A 17,783-nucleotide genomic window follows, 5' to 3' on the forward strand; every position below is an offset into this window, starting at 1 on the left:
CAGTAATGTGAGGCAACATTCAAAGATTTTTATTATAAAGGGGCTTAGCCAATATGCTTTAACAGTTATGAGCATGTCTAAGTGAGCCCTCATGGTGCTGGTGTCTAAACAATAATGACAGCAGAATTCCAAAGGATGGGGGTAAAAATTCGGAGCCCTTCTACTCCTGTATGATGGATGTAGCAGGGATGAACTTCCTATGCAAATACCATTCTAAGCGTAACAGCCCTTTCCTCCTCACCAAGGAGGAGTAATTTCCACCTAGAAATTCAAACTCCCAAGCACATGGACCCTTGCTGCATAGACCAGGCTCTTTACTCCACACAACAGTTCTGCCTCCTCTTAGCACTCCTCAGACTTTAACCTGGGGACCTTGCTAAAATGCAGCTTCAGACTGTGAGAGGGGGTGATTCAACTTTCTAACATGGTTGTGCCAGAACTGCTGGCCAGCGGCTTCACCTGGTCAGCCAGGTGTTGGAGACCAGCCCTCATTTATTCATCCACTTGCTTCCCCTTGGTGGAAAAGGGTTCAGCCTCATAGCATCACCAGCTCACCATGTCTCTGGCCTCCAGTTCATCCATCAATACCAAGGCATCCAAATGTCCATCCGCTCCCATCTACTGCCAATGGGGAAGACCCTGGTGCTCTTCGGAACTGAGCATCGGCCTAAGACTTGCTTGAAGTGGAACCCTGCTTCAAATCCCAGATTCCTGGAGCTGAGGGATGAAGCCCAGTGTCCTGGAATAAAACCCAAAGGGTAACAGCTGCATTAGTGAGACATTTAACCCAGTCTGGAATAGTCCTTGAGATTTTTTTTTTTCCCCCTTCATGAAGGTCTCTAATGCTTCTTTCTTGACAGGAAGAACTTTGGGGAAGTCCCCCTGATTTCCCCCTGCTGACACTGGTCTGCTTTAGTCCCTTGACCTGTGTGGGCTTTCTGAAGTCTCCGCCACTGCAGACCAGAGAGGATCTCACTTTCTATTTGCCCAGGGTGAAAGGAAGAGAGGAAAACCTCCACCCACTTGAGATAGGCTTAGTCTACCTTAAGCCTGAGTCAAAGGGGATGTCATTCATGATCATCACTTCTCAGCTTTCTTTGCCAGACTAGTGTTAGGAGGAGGGGCTAGGGGAGAGTTTAACCCAGGAGACCTGGATTTCAGCTGTGGCCCTGCTTTAGCAGTGGTTCTGCCCTAGCTATGACGACAAATTACTTATCGTGTCCTCACCTGGGTTCTCTAATCTGTACTATGAGAGTTTTTAAGTAATTTCTATTCCTCTAGAATATAAGCTCCACGAGAGTGTCACACTGCAGAATAAACATTCAGTCAATACTTTATCAAAGAATAAACTAAATGAACCTGTTCAGAGATCAACTTCCCTGCCACATCCTCTCAGCCTGTTTCTTGATCTCAGCCACAACCAGTGGACAGTTTTGGCCTAGTTCTGACAGTGCTCCACCTCAAGACCAGCCCTGCAAGTCTTTTTGCTTTCCGCTTTCATGTCTGACTCAGCCTCACCTCCTCATGACCTCAAATTCATCAAAAAAGAAGGAACTATTTACCTCAACCTCCCTCAAAAGTTGCTAAATGGTCCATGACCTCAGAGTGAGCCAACAGAGCACGTTAATAAACATTAACCATAGAAAAGATTAACAAATTGAACTTGTGTTTGTTAACTGATGATAAAAAGACATCATCAAGGGAGTAAAAATGTTAGCCACGGGTTAGGCGAGTGCATTTGCAGTATATGCATAAAGTAAATATTTGTATCTGGACTCATATCAAGAATACATAAAGAACTACAAGAAATCAGTAATAAAAAAAGACCAACAACTATTCAATGCTTTTTTAGAAATGGGCAAAAGCTTAAACAGCCATTTGACAAAACAGGATATCCGAAGGCCAATGAGTATATCAAAGTGTTCAGCACCCGTTAGTCATCATGAAAATACAAATTAAAACTACAATATGATACAATGATACCCATTCAAAATGGCTATAATTTATAAGGCTGACAGTGAGTATAGGCAAGCATATAGAGCAACTGTAAGTCTCATATACTACTGGTAGATGTATGAATTGGTACAATCACTTGGGAAAACTATTTGGTCATACCTACTAAAGATATGCATTTTTTCTCTCTGACCTGGAAATTCTACTCGGATACATACCCAAAGAAATGAGTGTTTATATTCACCAAGATACACACAATAAAGTACGTAGCAACTAGTCACAAACCAGAAACAACCCAAAAGTCCATATGGTAGAATGGATAAAAAATTGTGGTATGGAGTTCCCATTATGGCACAGTGGTTAACGAATCCGACTAGGAACCATGAGGTTGCAGGTTCGGTCCCTGCCCTTGCTCAGTGGGTTAACGATCCGGCGTTGCCGTGAGCTGTGGTGTAGGTTGCAGACGCGGCTCGGATCCCGCGTTGCTGTGGCTCTGGCATAGGCAGGTGGCTACAGCTCCGATTGGACCCCTAGCCTGGGAACCTCCATATGCCGCGGGAGCGGCCCAAGAAATAGCACAAAAAAAAAAAGAACAAAAAAAAAATTAAATTAAAAAAAATTGTGGTATGATTCATCTAATAGAATACCATAAAGATATAGAAAGAAATGAACAAATACTATAAAAAAAATGAATGAATCTCACAGATGTAATCTCAATCAAAGACAAATACCAAAGATTATATACTGTATGATGCCATGTAAATGGAGTTCAAAAAAGGTAAGATTTCTATTTATGGTAACAGAAGTCAGAGTAGGGTTACCTTTGGATGGTGTGTTGACAGGGAGCCTTCTGGGCTGCTAGAAATATTTGACAGCTTTATCTTGGTCATGGTTCCATAGACGTATAAATATATAAAATCCATTGAGCTGTACACTTAAGATCTATACACTTTACAAGATGTAAGTTATAATTCAATTTTTATAGAACTGCCAGGCTGTCTTAGACCACATGCTCACCCCTGGATCAATCACTGTGGCCAGAAGTACAATAACTGGCTTGGGCCTGGGTCCTATGGCTCATTCCTAGGGCTGGGGATGGAGCCCACCCAGACCAAGAATGGATAGAGAAGGAAATCTGGTGGCGTTTCTAGAAGATAGGAATATAGATATTCTCAGAGAGACAGGCAACTAATTTCCAATAGTCAGGATGGAGGTGAGCAAGGGGACTGGGGAAACGCTGTCTTCAAGAGGAGAGAGAGAAAGAGTACAGACTGGTACACTCCGAGGAACCTAGCCACTGACTTTCCAATTCCAGTTTCCAATTCCAATTCCTCTTGGTCCTATGAGTGAAGCTATACTTTCCATTTTGGGAGTCTGTAAGATTCCCCTGTATCTCTAGGGAACTTTTTATTCTTTTTGGTCATCTGGTACTTTGTACCTCCTTCTCTTGTTTGGGGAACACTAGTCAGATTCATTTCCACTGAGCCACAATGGGAACTTCAAATGCTGTTAACATCTTAAACCTAGCCCTATAGTTCTTTCATAGAGGGAGACCCATTTTGTTCAGGAAAACACCATGATAAATCACTTGGAGGAGAAGGCAGAGATGAGACTCTGAAGTTTTAAGACAGCGATAACCAAGACTAAAACCTGGAAGGTGAGGTTGGAGGAACCAGAGTCCCTTAATGGCTGATTTCTTACCCAGGCTGGCATCATCGCAAAGAGCGTGAGGACCAGGGACAAGTCTCCCCTAGCGTCTTCGCCTCCCTCCTTCAGGCACTACTCCACCCCCTCACACCTGCACATGTGCTCACACTCACACACACAGACACACACAAAACTCCTTTTCAGGAGGAAAGCCCCAAGCTTCAAATGAGTAGAAATCCTACGAAGCAAGTTTTCTTTCTTCCACTTCATCCCCTGAACTAGTTTCTAAAGGAACCTATTTCTATAAGGTTTAAGTTATTTGCAATGAGATATATTACCTTTGTAACTGGATTTTAAAAAAATTCTTTGAAAAATGTTGAAGAATCTGCTCCGTCATTCGAGCTCCAGAAAGCCATCCCTAAACAGCCTTAAATTAGGTGCCCCTCTTCTGAGCTCCCAGAACACCCCCTCCATACCTATGCTACCAGCTGAAGTTATCCAAGCGTTCCTGTGCATTGCCTTAAGCAGGCATCAAGCTCCAGGCAGGGAGGTGCCCTAACTTCCTCAGCCAGGTATCCCCAGCATCTCAATTTATAGCTGGCAGACAGTACCCTGCCACTGATGGATCTATGACTAAATCTGGACATCTCCCCAGAAGAAGGGCCCTCAGCAAGGGAGGGGTGGGACCTGAAATGCTAACCCCCCCCGCCAAAGAATGGGTTCTCAGACAGTGCCCCTTCCAAGGCCCAGAACAGTGTTCTTACTTATTACATCCCGGAAATCCCCTGGTCGGGGGCTTTTGGGGTGACATCCAGTATGTAAATACGCAGGGTTGGGTCCTGGTGAGTAGCAGCGACAATGCCCTGTGTGAAAGTTCCACTGGCAGCAGAGGGCTCTTTCATTAGTCATTTCAATGCACACAGCTGTTAGGAATCTGGCGAAGTTTGATTTGGCTGGGGGGAGTGCATTTTCCACTCGTGGGCGTCTTGAAAACTTTCACAAAGAAAGAAAAGAAACAAAAAAAGAGTCAAGAAAATCATCATAGTTCAAAACGGGAAGCCAGAAATTGAAGGCAGAGATGCTAGGGCAGCAAATACAAGGGAGAGGGGCCTGACCATCAACCAAAGACCCAGGTTTGCCAGGCCCTGCCACTTCCAGGTTTGCAATGGCCTCTGGCATGTCAGCCTCTGCTCTCAGGACCCTCTTTGGTAAAGAGAGATATTAAGGCCTCCCTGGGAGGTGAGAAAGGTTCACTGATTCAGTGAGTGTGAAAGCAGCCTGGGCCGACTGCCAGGCAGCATTCAAAGGTTAGCATTATTTGCAGCCCCAGAGGCAGAAGACAGAGTTCACAGAAAAGAGGAGATGAATGCTGGGTAAGAGGCCCTGATTGAACCAACTTCCATGCCTCCCTGCAGCACCTGCAAAACACCCATGGGGAGAAGAGAGAACAAGAAGAAGCAGCTCTTCTTGCCATGGTCAGGATGAGGCCAGGAGTAGACACCACTCATGTCTCTGCTATCATGGACTGAATGGATCTTTTAAAATATGTTTTAAAAATAGATACATTTCTGACTCCACTGATAACATTTTCCTGGACTCAAGCCTCCCTGATTTTGACCTAAATTTGTTCATATTTAAGGTGAAAAGCTGGATCCAAACACAATTCAGCATTCCTGAGCTTCCTTTCCCCTGCTTTGGAAACCTGTTTATTGAAATGAGCTGCATGCAATAGAATATAAGTGAAAAACATATTTTTTTTTCTTTTTCCTTTGTCTTTTCAGTTCACTGTTTGGATTTGTGTTTTCCCTGCCATTGTGATAAAAGCTGAGCAATACCATGGATTTTCTAGCCACTCTTAGGCATAAAACAAAGAGGAGCTTTCCTTTGTCTTGGCCTTTATACAACCAGTCCAAAGTAATAATCAGTACCCTACTCCATGCAAAGCTGCCCTCTCTGGCTTTTTTCTTCAGTTTTGGAAACTCACTGTACAGAGGAGGAGAGCATGGACTTCACCATTTTCCCATCTTTACTTCCCCTAGTCAGCTGCTAATTCTCAACCTCAAGTCTTGGGTGAAGGGGAATTACAGGAAAAGGCACAGTTGTTCATGGCTTTTACCATCAGGACACAGCCTTAGGGTCCTCTGGATTCTGCAAATTTCAAAGATGCACTTTCCTCTGTGGCAGCTCTAAGGCATGTTGCAGTAAGATTATATGGCCATCAGGTGGCAGTAAAGGTCTTTTTTTTCTAGTCAGAAGTGCCTAACACGTTGAATATGACCACACAATCTCCTCAAAATGCTAAAGTTCCTGAAGAAAAGTTAAATACACTTTCCTTCCATTTAAAAATGAAGCAAATGAAAAATACCTGAAACTTCAAACATCAGACCAGTATACACTAAATATATTAAATGATATTGACACTCAAAAATTCAGTCAGACTCCTGAAACTTCTCCTAAGCCCATCTGCACATGTCCCTGTAAAATCTAGCTTTAGCAAAAAAAAAAAAAAAAAAACCTTGCTAGGTCAGCATAACCAGAAACACCGCCCTCAATATCTGATCAGGTTCCTCATCCTTCAGAATTCTGAGGTAATGTCTGATCATCCTGGCTTACTTTTAGCAAGACTCCTTTCGGTCAACTTAGCCAGATTCCTCCTGACCCCTGGTGTTGCCTCTTAGTAATTTTCCATACACTGACCCCTATCTGCTCTTTGGCTGTAAATTCCCACTTGCCCATGTTGTATTTGGGGTTGAGCCCAATCTCTTTCCTCTACCACAAAATCCCACTGCAGTGATCTGTACACCTAACATAATTGTCCTGAATAAAGTGGTAAAGATGCTTTACCATCTTTAACAAGTGTCAGTGAATATCTTTTTCTTTAATAATACCCTAAGGAACAAAGTTTTAAAGAAAATCTCTCGAGTAATTTAAAAAAATGATATAATTTTATAATTTTCTTCCTCTCCCAAGGAACACAGCACATAATTCTCAATCTGATTCCCAGACTTTGCTTATAATTTACAATACCCTAAGGAACAAAGTTTTAAAGAAAATCTCTCAAGTAATTTAAAAAAATGATATAATTTTATAATTTTCTTCCTCTCCCAAGGAACACACCACATAATTCTCAATCTGATTCCCAGACTTTGCTTATAATTTACCTTCCCTAAATTAGAGTCAGTAACTTTCATTAAGGGCTCTCTGTAAGACATACTGCCATTAAAAGGCCTTTTGGGGTGCTGGAGCTCCTTACTGGGCTGTGGCTCTGCTGAGAGGAAAATAATTCTCAAGGACCTGACTCTAAAAGCAGTATACTAAAAAATTATTGTTTATCTGAAATTCAAATTTAACTAGGCAACCTGTATTTTTATTTGGTAAAACTGGCAACCCAAACTCTATTTTCATGGATAAGAAAACTAAGCCTCCAGGAAGATAAGTAATTTGACCAAAGCTAACACCTGGTTAGCAGTGTCACTGAGCTCTGAATCTGAGACTCACTGAACCCTATTCCCTCCATATTATATTGTCCCCTCCTTGTCTGCCCAGGAAGCTCTCCTCATCAGCCAACTGCCTCCACCTTCTGGTAAAATAATCCTTGTTACCACTCCCATCTAACTAGAAGAAAACTTTCCTTCCCAGCCAAGAAGGATTCACTGAAAGATGAATCCCCATGACTAATTTTCCCATATCTATCTTCCTTGTAAATTTACCTCTTTTAGAAAAACAATGAAAACCTCCCTCATTTTTTTCATGCCGATATTTATGTTTCCGTAACTCTAGACTGCCTCAGGAAACTGAAATGTAAATACAACAACCCATCCTGACTTGTGCTTCTGGTTTAAATTACCTGAAACATAATACAGTAATTTAAATCTAAAGAGAACCAAAAAACTGTAGTGTCACTGCATTATAAGGATACCACATGTTCGGTACTTCCTTCTGTTGTTGTTTTTTCTAGTCATATCTTTCTTTGCTTTTTAGGGCCACAACCTCAGCATATGGAAGGTCTCAGGCTAGAGGTCAAATCAGAGCTACAGCAGCCAGCCTATGCCACAGCCACAGCAACGTGGGATCTAAGCTGCATCTGTGACTTACACTGTAGTTCATGGCAACACCAGATCCCTGACCCACAGACAGAGGCCAGGGATTGAACCCACATCCTCACAGATACTAGTCAGATTTGTTTCTACTGCGCCACCATGGGAGCTTCCTAGTCATGTCTTTCAGTACTTAATAAGTCTAACCATCTTGTGTTTTACTGAAGGATTTGTTGTGCTATGGTGAGACTCTAACAGGATAGAATACCTTCACAAAGTCAAGGTTAACCTCTAGCAGAAAACTTTGGCAACAAAGGGACATTTAAAGGAATTTATGCCTGTCAAGTTCTTGAAACAGTGCCAGACAAACAGTAAGTGATCAGTAGATGTGAGCTAGTGTTATCTTTTTTTTTCCTTTTTTTGTGGTCACACGTATGACATATGGAAGCTCCCAAGCTAGGGGTTGAACCAGAGCCACAGCTGTAGGCCTATGCCACAGCCATGGCAACACCAGATCTGAGTCACATCTGCAATCTACACCACCATTGCAGCAATGCCAGATACTTAACCCACTGAACAAGGCCAGGGATCAAACCTGCATCCTCACAGACATTAAGCAGAGTTCTTAACCCACTGAGCTACAACAGGAACTCTGAATATTATCATTTTTAACACCTGGGGACAATACTGATGATCAGATCAGGAAGTAGTTTTATAACTAATACGTCATAAACAATGCAAAAAGAGGTAGGAATAATAGTGGTTCTAGAAGCAAAAAGATAAGAATGGAGAAAAGTCTATTCACTCATTCAACGTTTAGTAAATGAGTGTCATGTGCTAATTCTGAAAGGCTGAAGAGTTTGGAAAGAGAGGCAGGTCTTTATAGTATGATAACTGTGCAATGAGAGAGTGATATCCCGTGCAAGCATGGAAGCACAGACAAAGGGAACCAAGGCCAGTCAAGTGGGTCAAACAAGGGTCAGAAAAATGGGCTACAGTCCTCAGCTGCCTTCTACTGGGGCAGTAAAGCTGGCCAGGCTAAGGCTGGGAAAATGGTTCATTTCACACTGAAGAAGAACACTAAGTAAAACACAGACTTAAAGCAGCAGAGTATGTGCAGGGGGCTGAGAACAATGCAGTTTCCCTCTCCCTTGGGAAATCAGCCAATACTAACCAATACATAGTTACTAGAACCATATACAACCAACCATGGTCCCCTGTAGAAGGAAGACCAGATAAAAGGCTTTTCCCAACTTCAGCCAACCTGAGCAAGAGGGCAGACACCACCAGATGAGAGATTTGGTGATTTGGAGAAAGGAGTTTTGTCTGCTTCATATACTGACCACTGAAAATGTTGTTATATATTATATCTTAATTAACTATATAAATATCCCTGGCCACCAAAAGAGATCTAACCAGTACTTAAGTCTTCCACATTAATCCTCATAACCATCGTAACAAATTTTATTATTCCCATCTTACAAATGAGGAAACGGATTCCAAAAGAGATTTAATGATTTTTCTCAAGATCACAACCAGCAACGGAAAGAGCAGGATTTGAACTTCAGTAGTCTGCATAATTTTATTTCCCTTTCTTTCCACCTCTTGAATTAAAACACAGGCTTCTAGACCCTGCTTGTCACTATCCACAATAGCCAAGACATGGAAACAACCTAAAGTCCATCAATAGATAAATAGATTAAGAAGATGTGGTACATAAACACAATGAAATACTATTCAGCCATAAAAAAGAACAAAATAATGCCATTTGCAACAACATGGATGGAACTAGAGATTCTCACGCTAAGTGAAGTCAGAAAGAGAAAGACAAATACCATATGATATCACTTATATCTGGAATATAGTATACAGCACAAATGAACATTTCCACAGAAAAGAAACTCATGGAGAACAGACTTGTGGTTGCCAAGGGGGAGGGAGAGGGAGTGGGAGGACTGGGAGTTTGGGGTTAATAGATGCAAACTATTGCATTTGGAATGGATAAGCAATGAGATCCTGCTATACAGATAGCACTGGGAACTGTGTCTGGTTAATTGTGATGGAGCTTGATGGAGGATAATGTGAGAAAAAGAATGTGTGTGTGGGGGTGTGTGTGTGTGACTGGATCGCTTTGCTGTACAGTAGAAAATTGACAGAACACTGTAAACCAACTATGATGGAAAAAATAAAAATCATTTTTAAAAAAACCCTGCTAGTATCCCACCTCCTTGTAAGCTTTCTCTGACCTCCATCATAGCCCACGGTGTAGCCTTTCATATGCCACGTACTTGATAATAGTTTGATGTTTTATGATGATAATGACTTGATGATTTTTAGCAATGGTTGATCTGTGTGGGTGCCTTGTAACCACTAGGAACAGAGCAACCATGGTGTCCTGGACTCAGGAGAGAAGTCTTGCAGGCACAGCTAGGCTTTGAGGCCGATCTTTTTTTTCTTTCAATAAATTTTATTATATTTATAATTGTACATCCATCATCACAACCCATTGAGGCAGGTCTTGAAGAAAGTGGAAGCTATGAATTGGCAAAAGCATGTGGGATAGGAAGGGGAGTATCCCACGCAATGGAGAAGAAGTAATTTGTACAAAGGCACAGAATCAAAGTAAAACAAAATTACATCCACCTTCCAGGTCTCTGGCTCTAACACTGTGTTTTGCCAAATCGTTGATAATTGGAAATAGACAATTCTGACAGAAGCATCTTTGCACCACTCCTTTACGCCATACATATTTGGGGGTGTCTTTTATAGGCAAGGCTCTGTGGGAGGCACCACGATGAATTAGACACAGACCTGCCCTCACAGACAATGTGTTCACTAGGAAAGACCTATACATAAATATCTGTAATAAAATGTATAAAGTAGAAACAACCATAAGCATGGTATGGACTGTTATGATTCATTAGAAAAACCTGCAACTTCCAGGTGGGGATCTTTCTGATGGCTTCCTAGAAACAATGATGTTGCTGCTAGCCTTGCAAGGATAGGATTTGCAAAGACGAAGATGGGTTCTAGGCCATTCCAGGAGGCAGAGGAAACCAGACACAAAAAGATAGCAAGTTAATCACTGGAGTTCCCGTCGTGGCACAGCAGAAATGAATCCGACTAGGAACCACGAGGTTGTGGGTTCCATCCCTGGCCTTGCTCAGTGGGTTAAGGATCTGGTGTTGCCAGAAGCTGTGGTGTAGGCCGCAGATGTGGCTGGGATCCCGAGTTGCTGTCGCTCTGGCATAGGCCGGCGGCTACAGCTCTGATTAGACCCCTAGCCTGGTAACCTCCATATGCCACAGGGGCAGCCCTAAAAAGGACAAAGGACCAAAAAAAAAAAGATAGAAAGCTGAGAAAGTTCAAGGTCCAGCAAAGAAGAATGAGGAGTTTGGTTTTACTGCAACATTGGAGATAAAAAGAAAAGAGGGAGAAATTAAGTTGCAAACATAGTGAGACCTTATGGTAGAGTGAAAAGAACATGAAAGTTAAGAGTCCTAGGATAAAATTCCCATTCTGCCATTTCCTGCCTGTGTGACCTTGGGCAAGTTATTTAAATCTCCTGAACCTCATCAGTAGCCACATCTGTAAAAACGGGCCAGACAGGTAGGTCCCCAGCCATGCAATAATTTGATGTCCCTTCTATCTGATATTCTTTAACTATTGATTCCGCTTTTTTCCTTGCTTTGTAGGGCCGCACTCGAGTCATATGGAAGTTCCCAGGCCAGGGGTCGAATCATAGCTACAGCTGCCAGCCTACACCACAGCCACAGCAACGCAGGATCCAAGCCAACGTCTGCGACCTACACCACAGCTCAGAGCAACACCACATCCCCAACCCACTGAGCAAAGCCAGGGATTGAACCCACATCCTCATGGATACTAGTCAGATTCATTTTCACTGCATCACAATGGGAACTCCCCCACTTTTTTTTTTAAAAGAGGCTGAGCACTAGGTCAGATGGAGACCCTTGCCTTTCCTCTGAGCAATTTCCCCTGCCTCCAAGCAATTTTAGTGTTCTAGCCAGCCAGCCAAACAACACCTTGTAGTAAATCTGAGTCTGCTCACTTTGAATGTGTTCAGACCTTCAGTGGGAGTTCCTGGTGAATTTGATAACCTGTATAGGCTGTAACTTTGAACTTCTGCCCTTCTGCCCTGACCCTTGGCTCAAATCTGCTCAACTCTGCTCACAGAATAGCTGGCTATAAGTATTAAGAATAGCTATTATTATCCTTGATGGAAAAACTGAAAGAGGAGAAACTGAAGTCGTGGAGGCTGCTTAGGAGGTAATTTAGGAGGACGACTGCATAATCCAAGAAAAGACTCTGAAGACCTGAAGTAAAAGAACAGTGCTGGGAATAGGGAAGAAAGGATATGTTTAAAAGCTCTCATGGAAATGGGATCCCTAGGACTTAGCAAATAATTGACGTGTGAGATGAAGTAAAGGAAGAGATTGAAAGTTGGGCTCTAGGAGGATGTTAGTGTCATAATCCAACTAGTGAAGAGGGGAAAAGGAGCAGATTTGGAAGAGAAGTCAATGAATCTATTTGGAACACATCCAGTTAGAGGCCAGTAATAGCACAACCAGACAGGAAAACATCACGACAAAGATTCTCTTCTTGACCAAACTCTACTCAGATGCCCCTGAAGTCTCTTCTCATGTCCAATTCTCTGCATGGTCCGATTTTAGCAACAAACCTGCTCAGTCGGTTTAGCCAGAATCCCCCATCCTCCATAGGGGATCACCCTCAATATCTAATCAGGTTCTTTGTCCTCCATAATCAGTAGGTGACATCTGGTCACCCTGGTCTGCCTTCGGCAAGAATCCCAGTAGGTCAGTTTAGTTAGGACCCCTCTTACCCTTGATGTTTCCTCTTAGTAATTTCACATCCACTAACCAACCTGCTCCTCCCCACTTGTCCTTCTATTTGGAAATGAGCCCAGCTTTATACTCAGATCTCTTTTCTCTTATTGCAACAGTTTTTTCTAAATAAAATCTGTTTTTACCACTTCATGTCCAGGTCTGGTTTTTCTTAGCAGTAGTTAGGAATTCAGCCTTTTCAAAGGAGAAATCAGAGGTGATAAAGTATTAATGCACATATGGCATTTTGTGTCTCCACACCACCAGCAGAGAAGTTGAGCCAGGTGCTGTGGCTAAATCATGGACTGTTTCTACATTCTACACACTTCTGTTCTCTTTTCTGTTAATATCATTCTTTGTAAATCTCCCGGTGAATTTTCCACTCTTTCTGACTCTCATTATGGGGGTGTGATAGGCAGAATAACAGCTCCCAAAAGACATTCATGTCCCAATCCTTGGAACCTGTGAATATATTACCTTATGTGCCAAAAGGGTCTTGGCAATGGTGAGTAAGTTAAATTTTTTTAAATGAGGGCTTTTTCTGGATTATTCCAGAGGGCCCAGTATAATCTCAAGGGCTCCTACAAAAAGGATAAAAGACAATCAGTGAGAGAGAGAAGTTGGAAGATGCTAACAGCCTGCTAGCTTTGAAGATGGAGGAAGGGACATGAGCCAATGAATGAAGGCAGCCTCTAGAAGCTGGACAAAGCAAGGGAGAAGATTCAGTCCTCAATGCTCCAGAAGGAATACAGCTCTGCTGACATTCATGCTAGCAAAACCCAGTTCAGATTTCTGGCCTTTGGAACTATAAGATAATACATTTTTATTGTTTTAAGCCACTTCTTTTGTAGTAACTTTTCATAGCAGCTATAGGCAACCAATAAAACAGATGTAGGGAATGGGCTAGTCCTCATTAGCACGTGAGCAATGAAAGGTTGTGGGCAGATAACTTTTAAGCACAATTGATGGGTGGTTGGTCTACAGTAGTTCTCAGTAAGAATGAGAATGCCTTGCCCTCTCTAGGGAATATGGGGAAAGTTTGGAAATGTTTTTGTCACAACTGCAGGATGTTACTGGATATTACTGTCACGACTGGATATTACTGTCAACTAGAGACCAGGATGCTATTCAACATTCTACAATGCATAGGAAAGCCCCCCCATAACAAAGAATTGTCCAGTCCAAAATTTCAATAGTGTCAAGATTAAGGAAAAAATTGAATCTGATTCTGACCAAACCTCTAGATCAAACTATTAATGTATTAATTTACAGGAAAGAGAAGGTTCAGGATCCTGTTAAATAGCACCCCATGGATCCAATTAGAGAAATCTATTGGAAAAAGTTATGTTTTTCAACAGATTGTAAGAGTAATAAAAGACAAAGGGATATGGAACAGGGGAATCTACGGGATAAGAGACAAAATAACCAAGTGGAATACATAGACATAATTTGGATCCTAATTCAAATTTATTATAAAAAATGCACACACGCATTTATGAGACAACTCTAAATATTAGCTAGACGATTATGGCATGAAAGAATTATTGCTAACTCAGGTGAATTATTTGTGTCAAGGTAACTTTTTTTTAAAGGAGTCTGTATCTATTAGAACTACATGTTGAAATGTTTACAGATGAAACAATGTATCAAATTTCCTTCAAAATAATACAGGAGAGGGGCTGTGTGTGAAACCAGATTAGGCCATGAGTTGATCATTGTTGAAGTTGGTGAAGGGCACATGGGAGTTTATGATGCTATTCTTTCTACATTTATATGCTCAAAATTTTCCATATTAAAACAGTTTAAAAAGATTACGAAAATGTTTCTATTTTAAAATGTCTATTTTTCAGAGAGAGAATGGTCCCTCTCCCTTTCCTATACGCCCTCATCTCTCCAAATGATCTGTCACATTTGCCATGCTCAGAAATGTGCGCCTAAGCAAAATCAAAAAGAAAACATGGAGTTCCCGTCATGCCGCAGTGGTTAACGAATCCGACTAGGAACCATGAGGTGGCGGGTTCGATCCCTGCCCTTTCTCAGTGTGTTGAGGATGCACCGTTGCCCTGAGCTGTGGTGTAGGTTGCAGACGCGGCTTGGACCCCATGTTGCTGTGGCTCTGGCATAGGCTGGCGGCTACAGCTCCGATTCGATGCCTAGCCTGGGAACATCCATATGCCCCGGGAGCGGCCCAAGAAATGGCAAAAAGACAAAAAAAAAAAAAAAAAGAAAGAAAGAAAACATATGCAGAGTTCACTCACCATTTGTCAGGTGCCGAACAGAAAATATCCCAGTTTAGAATGTGCGGCATTCACTTGTAAAGAGAGAGAAGCTGGGAGGGGTGCTGTTGTTTACTAGATTCCCCTAGTTTTCTGTGGCTCTTGGAAGGAGGAATCCGTACTCAAAAGGCTGAAACCCAGTGCTTAAGCACAAGCTGGGCCGCCACCTCCACCTCCTGTGGGGAAAAAGACCTCCTGGCTCATCCACCTTTAAACCCCCACCACCGAGCACTGTGCAGCACTTGGTGGGCACTCTGCAAATGTTTGAGGAGGGAGGAGGAGGATTTAGCAGGCTTTGTTTTTAAGCAAGCATAAATAAATGTTTTGTGGAGTGTTAGCAACATCCTTCAGTCCTAATCAGAGAGTTTCCTTTTAGAATCACCACAACTGCAAAGTGACCTCACCAGCACAGACGCAGGGCTCCCCATCTTAGCAAGAAGTTTCAGGGAGGTGCTGGGCTGAGGCTGTCAGCTGCTGCTTTGTCAAATAAATCCTATACCTAAAATAACTACTCACACAGGCCCACTCAAGTGCTACAATTTTATTTTTAACCTTTATCATAGTCCTCAAGACAGGTGTGGAGGGCCTTGCCCACAGCCGTTGAGTCACACCTGAGCTCACTCCACCCACCCCTCCTGCTCTCCGGCTAGGGATCTACTCCCATAGAGCACAACCGCTGCACAGCAGAGAGGTGATAACACTGCATGATATACTTAAAAACTTGCTAAAAAGGTAGATTTGATGTCACGTGTTCTTATTACAAAAATAAGCAAACATATTACATAACTAAGTAGGGTGGGAGGAAACTTTTGGGAGGCAATGGGTATGTTTATGGCACATATGGTAATGGTTTCACAGGTGTACAGTTACCTCCAAACTCATTAAGTTGTGTTCATTAAAAACACTTGACCCTTGGGAATTGTTGTTGTGGCGCAGCGGAAACGAATCTGACTAGTATCCATGAGGATGCAGGTGTGATCCCTGGCCTCATCAGTGAGTCGGGGATCCAGCATTGCTGTGAGATGTGGTAATAGGCCATAGGCCGACATCTGCAGCTCTGGCTCGAGCCCTAGCCTGGAACTTCCACATGCTGCGCGTGCAGCCCTGAAAAGAAAAAACAAAAAATAAATAAACACTTGACCCTTGAACACAGGTTTGAACTGCCCAGGTCCCCTTGTATGCAGATTTTTTTCAATAACATACACTACAGTACCACATGATCAGTACCACACCATCAGTGGCTGAGTGAATCCACCAACACAGAGTTACAGATAAGAAGAAACCAAGGATTCAGAAGAACCACCGATACGGAGGGCCAACTACAAGTTATCCCCTGGGATTTTCAGCTTCCCAGGGGGTCAGTGTCTCAACCCCTGAGTTGTTGAAGGATCACTGTAGTTTTTTGCCTATCAATCATACCTCAATAAAGAAGGGTTGCTGAGCTTGCTATTCAAAGGAACCTGGGGTCAAAGAAAACAGAAGGTCTCCAGAGAACTCACTACTCAGGTAGCATTGAAAAAGGACAGCCGGCCAATCTGAATGGTCTTCATTTACCCAGCTGGATATCTATCTATTGTATACAAATATATCTCTTTTTTACTGAGGGTGCAGGATTCACAACTGCTTTCTTAGCATACTTCTGCCAGTCACCAATCTTTTTTACATTTTTATGTTTAATGTAAATAACTTTTTAAAAGTTTTCCACTTTGCCTGTGTCAAGAGCAGATGTTTTGAAAGAGCACAGTTGTGAAAACAAACATGTGATGGCCTAAGGAGTTAGGAGAGAGAATGCCAAAGAAAACACTTCGCAATGAGAGGGGAAAGTATCACGGGGAAGAGGACAGAACAGGGGTTTCGCTGCCTTCCTTACGTTGCTTGTTATGAGAACAATTAACCTGGCACTCACATTCCCTAAGGGATTCTTTTAAAAAGTGGACGCAGAGTAAATAGGACTCCATAGTTACAATAAAGAGCTGATGGAAGTGTTCGCAGCAGGAACCGATATCATACTCTATGAATAATTTTACAACATATGCAATCTCAACATTTATGTATTCTGTCACTTCGGTCAGAGGTAACTCAGGCAGTGTATTTAATCCTAAAAAAAATTCTCCAGACAAGAAACTCTTTCCCTAGAGCCCAAAGAGCCCACAAAGTCCTACCTTCTCAGATTCTCAAAGCTCAGCTGGGGTAAGGATAATTGACAGGCAAGCTTAGACCTACTTTGAAATCTTTTGCAAAATGAAGAATCCATTTATAATGCACATACCAGCCCTAAAGGGATGTTTGAAATCTTGCCATTCATCTTAATAAGATTTCTTAAAATGCTATTTAGCCAGTAATTATTTTTAAGTTTTCCCCACTTGAAGAGCTAAGAGCTAAAGAGCATATTTTACATATATATATAGTCAAATGAATATTTCTTATTTACAGACAAAGTGGATGAATTAAAATAGTTGTTTTGAACTTTCTTTAGAGAATACTTTTATTATATTCTGAATATCTTCCAATTCAGTCTTTTTTTTTTTTTTTTTTTTTTAAGAAAATGTTGAGTTCCTTAAATAGCAACCTTCAAATTAGGTTTGAAATTCAGAAATACCGTGGTGCCTTCCAGGTTGAGGTTCTTAAAGGTCTTTACCTTCCTTCTTGAGTAAGATGCTGGGTAATGGAGGGTGCTTTCAGCATCCTGAGGCAGGGATTGTTACAAATGCAATGGAAGAGAAGCCTTGCTCTGGGCCCTGCTGGGGCCTCTGACCAGCAAAGAGAAACACTGTCTTCTTGTGACATTATCGGCCCTTAGCTACAAAGGGCCAATTCATCTATCTTGAGTGAACCAACTTCAGCTGAGCTTTCTCCCCAGGGGGAAAATTGGCTGCTAAAAAATTCTTTTTGCCAATGCTCGCTTTCTGAATAAAGTACTCACAGTTGACAGATTGCTTTCACATGCATTACCTTGTTTGCTGTCCTCCACTGAGAGTATGCCATGGCCTCAGGATGCCTGGCAT

The 17,783-nt window shown here is 42.2% G+C and overlaps 1 protein-coding gene across 14 annotated transcripts in view; it reads right to left on the minus strand.

The window, feature by feature from the left end:
* The window catches only part of TNFSF4 (TNF superfamily member 4), a 328,053-nt gene that overhangs the window by 252,628 nt on the left and 57,642 nt on the right, over positions 1-17,783 (minus strand). For 10 of the 14 annotated variants that reach the window (XR_014814397.1, XR_014814398.1, XR_002346947.2 and 7 more), the window contains 2 exons: positions 4,365-4,593; positions 556-739 (listed from right to left, as the gene is read on the minus strand). Coding sequence is in view for 2 of the 14 variants with exons in the window: in XM_084974665.1 (XP_084830791.1) it covers positions 556-618 (63 nt within the window). In the remaining 12 variants the exon portion in view is untranslated. Of the gene's footprint in view, positions 1-555; positions 740-4,364; positions 4,594-17,783 lie in introns of those variants that run through there. The other 4 variants (XR_014814402.1, XM_084974660.1, XM_084974662.1 and 1 more) reach the window with 2 other exon arrangements.

This window comes from Sus scrofa, chromosome 9 (genome assembly GCF_054392235.1).
Source record: "Sus scrofa isolate SSC_HxYL_T2T_F1_AM1 chromosome 9, Sscrofa_HxYL_maternal_Yorkshire_Landrace_v2.0, whole genome shotgun sequence".
Classification (NCBI taxonomy): Eukaryota; Metazoa; Chordata; class Mammalia; order Artiodactyla; family Suidae; genus Sus; species Sus scrofa.